At 38.9% G+C, this 5,307-nt stretch overlaps 1 protein-coding gene across 2 annotated transcripts in view; it reads left to right on the forward strand.

Annotated features, from left to right (window-relative positions):
* LOC107746060 (calnexin-like) overlaps positions 1–5,307 on the forward strand; it is a 45,129-nt gene that overhangs the window by 35,196 nt on the left and 4,626 nt on the right. For both annotated transcript variants that reach the window (XM_016561212.1, XM_016560483.1), the window contains 4 exons: positions 373–588; positions 4,115–4,234; positions 4,315–4,498; positions 4,690–4,778. In XM_016561212.1, coding sequence (XP_016416698.1) covers positions 373–588; positions 4,115–4,234; positions 4,315–4,498; positions 4,690–4,778 — 609 coding nt within the window. The remainder of the gene's footprint in view (positions 1–372; positions 589–4,114; positions 4,235–4,314; positions 4,499–4,689; positions 4,779–5,307) is intronic.

Consider the following 5,307-nt stretch of genomic DNA (forward strand, 5'->3'; position numbering starts at 1 on the left):
CGGGGTTTTTTCCCCATCCCACTGCATCTCGTGTTTTTAAATGAAAAATGTACTCTGTGGGATTGTCTTTTGGCCCTTTGTATTAAACTATGCATAGATACATGATACTGTTTTGTTTATAGTTGTTTAAGCAACTTAATTAAGAAGCCAAAAGCTTTTCTTCACCCTAACTGAAATTATGCATTTTAAATTCGAATATAATTCGAATTTTGATAATATTTAAGTACAAAATTCTAATTTAGTTTTTCAGCCATTTTGACAGCCCTAGAGCTTTATGAGTATTGAATTAAATAAAGCCCTAACTCTGAGTACTAAACTTAAGGGTGTTTTCTTCTGGAAATGTAAACGTCTAATTGTTTGTTTATTTGCCAGGGAGTGTGGAAGCCCAGGAAGATCCCTAACCCAGACTTCTTTGAGGACCTGCACCCGTTCCGTATGGCTCCAATCAGCGCCGTCGGTCTGGAGCTCTGGTCCATGTCCTCTGATATCTTCTTTGACAATTTCTTCATCACCTCTGATCGTAATGTGGCCGAGCGATGGGCGGCTGATGGCTGGGGTCTGAAGAAAGCAGCTGAGGGAGCCGCAGAGGTGTGAAAAATCTGTTTATCTTCTCTATCTTTCCTTCAGTCAGGCGCTCATCAGTGAGATGAGAGCATACAGATAACTAAAAAAGGCACATCCTCATCCACTGCATTTTGCATGCAAAAAATCATCAACTTTATCAAAAGCTGCAGTCTGATTGGCAAACTTTGTTTCCTGGAGACAGTGTGCACAGGTTTTTGTAATTACACCAGGAGGCAGTTTCTAGGCTGATACATTAAACACTTATGAGGAAGGATTAGTCACTGAATTTGCCAAGGTTTGGGAGGGTTATGGCACAAGGTTTTTTTGGGGGGAGGGGGGTTCTGTTGTGTGACTTCCAACAAATTATAGTATGTAGAACTTAGCACAAATTTTAACCTAGATTTTTATTTGCTGTTGACCTCTATATGACTTTATGCCAATAGTAAGAAGTCATAATTGTGGAATAATTTTTCTTCCTCATTTTTTCCTTTGTCTGTTTCTTGTTTTCCTGACTCGCGTGTTGTAAGGGAATGCCATGTGTGTTAGTTGTGTGTTGCGATGCACTCAGCAGTGCTCTGAAAATCTGTTTCCACTTCCTCCTGAGACTTTCTCACATGACACAGCACAGGCGGTTGAAGCAGCCACGTTCTTCCACAGGGCGTGGAGCCGTCTCCTCATCAACCCACACACATTCACACAGTACACATGAACACACGGATCTGCCTAGCAAGCACACACAGCAAGGCCACAGCTCCTCGTACCACTTTGCCCTTCACACAGCCCACGTCTAACCTCTGAATCGCTACACTGCAGCAAATATCTGTCCAGAACTCAATATGAGCCCAATCCCAGAGTTCATGCATGTTGAATTTCTGGCTGTCTGGAGCTATAAATGACCTTTTCACTGACATGCACAGTGCTCCATGAAATCTTTTTCCCCTCAATTTTTTCTGGATTCTGTTTTCTGTAAAAGCATCTCTAATTAATTGAGAACTTACACAATTTAACGACGGTTTATTAAATGTTTAACAAAAATGACATTTTTAGGGCCCTGTTGTTTTTCTCCAAATTCTACGTTTTCCTTTTTTTTTCTTGGGTTTATTTTTAAAGGTTCATGACTTTTTTTGATGGTGACTTTTGAATTCAAACTTTTTTGAATTCACAATAAAATACAATTTACAATAAAATACCATTTGTTAACATTAGTTAACTACATTAGTTAACATGAACTATCAATTAAAAATTTGTTCTAAAGCATTTATTAATCTTATTTGAACATTGAGTCCTATATTTACTAATATATTATTAAAATTTAAATTTGGATCTATTAATGTTATTTAATATACTTGAACTAACATGGACTAACAATGAACAGTTGTATTTTTATTTTAATGTTAACAAACATTAATAAAAACTGTAATAAATGTATTGCTCATTGCTAGTTAATGTTAGTCAATGCATTAAATATAGTTAACAATTGGAACCTAATTGTGAAGTGTAAAAAAATTACAGGAATATGGCGCAATTTTATTCGTTTATTTTTTTTTTGTCATGATTTCTTCAATGTGTAGTTGATGAAACTGTGACACTTCTTCACACAGAGACACACAGACTTCATATTTTAAAAGCAGTCTTTTTGTGCTTTAATATTCACAGACACTAGACCGTAATGCAATTTGATTAATTGTACAGCCCTACTTTTGGTTTATTCATTAAACATTTGCCAAATTCCATAACATTCTGTGTTTTGCAGAAAATTTCATTTTTATTACTGCATTCCGCGATTCCATCTGTTTTTCCCGTTGCAGAAATCATAGAGCCCTACAGGATGTATCGCGTATATATAGCAGGGCTCGGTTTGGTTTTTCTTGTGTGGGGTCTCTCTCTGAGGCAGGTTGTGAATCCCAGGGGAATGTCTCTGGATCTGTCGGTGTGCTGGGAGGCACTGCTGAGCGCCGAGCACTCTGGGATTAGCTGTTTTTTGGCGGGCTTTCATGAGAATTCCTACTGTGCAAATGCCTTTTGCCCCAAAGGTGGATTCCAGGCATGCCTTGCATGTTAAACTCGAGGGCCAGCTCTGTCCCTGGCTAAAGGACCTAGCAGAAGCCTGTGGGTTTTTGTCTAAATAGATTCATGCTTTGATGTTGCTGTGGCAAAGTCATGATGGCTGATTAAACCGACCACAATCAAAGACAGTCAGTCAGGACAGAAGCCTGTGCCTCAGTGTGACTGCGGCTGAACTCTTTACCACATGGCCAAAGGATGCGTACTTGGTTTGAAGGGTTTACAGCGCAACCCTCAATGGTTAACTTAAAGGAGGGATAGTTCACCCAATGATGGTGTCGTCATTTACTCACCCTCATCTCATTCCAGACCCATAAGACTTTAGTTCACATTCACGAAAGATTTAATTTGGCTTTTATTCGCATATAAACATTGATCAGTGCACACATATAAAGCATATCAAATATTGTAAATGGAAGCTGAAACGTTTGGGTAATATGATTTCCTGATTTCTACTTTTATTAATGGTGGCAAAAAATAAAAAAGCAAAGTTCTTATGGTATGTGCACAACAAAAGCGATGCAAATATTAGCATCGTGCTAATCGCTCTAGATTACTCGCAGGATGTTTTTCATAAAAAACATTGCGCGATGAGAAGTGTCTTCATGCACTTCAACAACATGTCAAACTGGGCATGTCAATGAGCTCTTCGCTGATTGGCTTGGTGTTCGCACCCAATTCACATAATTTGTGTCGCCCGGCCCGAATTCGCGTCTGTTCAGAACTTTGCATTAGCCGGGTTTCCATCCAAATTTGCGAATTTAACTTATGCGCAAAATTGAAATATCACATAAAACATTTGCGAATAAGCACCGTTTCCATCCAACGTGTCAAAGAGAACAAAATCACCACTTCCTGGTAGAACTGGTGCTAGACTATATATCACTATGAAAAGTAGGAGAAACCCCTGAATATAATATTTTTCATAGGCCTATATAATAAATTACTTGCGCCTCCGAGCGAGCAGACGAAACAAAATAAATGCGGTCATTGCTTTCGGAGGTGGATGCTGCTGTTTGGGAACGTTACACTGTTCATGTAACGACAAGGCAATTATACAGAAATACGTTGATGACAGACTTTGCTCGGACATTTCAAAATCAAAATAACCATAACATTCCAACATTCCGCATGGAGGAATTTACTCGGCAAATGCGTTTCCATCTCCTTTTATTCGCATTAACCCTTTTGCGCACAAGTCAAAAACCACCTCAAGCGAGCGTAAAAACTTTTTTGCGAATTAAGGGATTTTTATTCGAAATTTGCCGTTTCCATCACTCGTTTCTTATGCGATACTTCAAAATGCGCATAAAAACAGGGTGATGGAAACATAGCTATTGACTTTATATGTAATCTACTCGCACAAATAATAAAATTCGCTTTTGGTGTGCAAACCCCACAATAGATTGTCTGTATTAGACACTAGTACTCATGTGTGTTAGTAAATTAAGTGCACGTGTGTGTGTGTGTGTGTGTGTGTTTACAGCCCAGTCTGGTGAATCAGATGATAACAGCTGCTGAAGAGAGACCCTGGCTCTGGATCGTCTACGTCTTGACTGTGGCTCTGCCTCTGGTGCTCATCATTGTCTTCTGCTGCACCGGAAAGGTAAGTGTGTGTCATTTAAAGAAGCCTGACCTTAATGTATGGCTGGATCTGTAGAATAAATGTCATCCTGTGCCTTACAGAAGAGCTCAGCGTCCACATCTGCTGCTGAGTACAAGAAGACAGACGCGCCACAGCCAGATGTGAAGGAGGAAGCCGAGGAAGAGGAAGCCGAGGAAGAGGAAGCTAAGGAAGAGGAAGAGGAAGCCAAGGAAGAGGAAGAGGAAGCCAAGGAAGAGGAAGAGGAAGCCAAGGAAGAGGAATCAGGTCTGAAAGATAAACAACTTTTGTTAAATCTTTCTTACAGTCAAATGCGACCAGTCACACAAGTTGCGTTCTTTGGTTGGAAGAGTTTTTAGTTCTAGTTCTGTTTACACTCTCCTCTCTTTCAGGGACTTGGGTTTGGACCTTATGATGGTTGAGCCGTTTTCTATAATTCTGTGTTGTTGTTCCCTCAGAAGCAAAGAAGAGTGAAGAAGACGACTCCACAGGAGAAGCAGAGGAGGCCGCAGAGAACGACAACAAAGATGACAGTACATCCAATGAGGTAGTGCATCTTATGCTACTAGAAACACATAGGAAATGTTACATTTTGAGACTTTATAAGCAAATGTTGTTTAGATTCTGTAGCAACATGAACACTTTTTTTTTTTTTACTTAAAAAAAAAAAAAAAAGAAGTCTTTTAGTAGGCACCTGGGTGTGGATTTGGAAGATCAGGTTTATTTTAGTAAATCAGTTTGTCGTCATCACATAAAAGTCTTCAGCAGCATTTTATGTGTTCATGTAAACTAGGGTGAGTTAGGTGTGTTTAAAGCCATTTAATTTTCCTAGATTGATGTTATCTGAATAGAGATCCTGATTTTGTTTGTTTTGGATAATGCGGTTTTTCCAAGGTTTTCTTTATTTTCTCTCTAATTTCTGATCGAACAATAATTGTTTCTCATAGGGAGAATAAGTTGTTGTAAACATTTATACAGTGGCTAGTCTTTTTTTTCTTTTTCTCCCATTGCCCAGGTAAAAATGTTCGGACAAATTACCTACTTTTTTTTTTTTTTTTTTTCAAACAAGAGGTTGT

This window comes from Sinocyclocheilus rhinocerous, unplaced genomic scaffold, assembly GCF_001515625.1.
Source record: "Sinocyclocheilus rhinocerous isolate Xijiao unplaced genomic scaffold, SAMN03320098_v1.1 scaffold2326, whole genome shotgun sequence".
NCBI lineage: Eukaryota > Metazoa > Chordata > Actinopteri > Cypriniformes > Cyprinidae > Sinocyclocheilus > Sinocyclocheilus rhinocerous.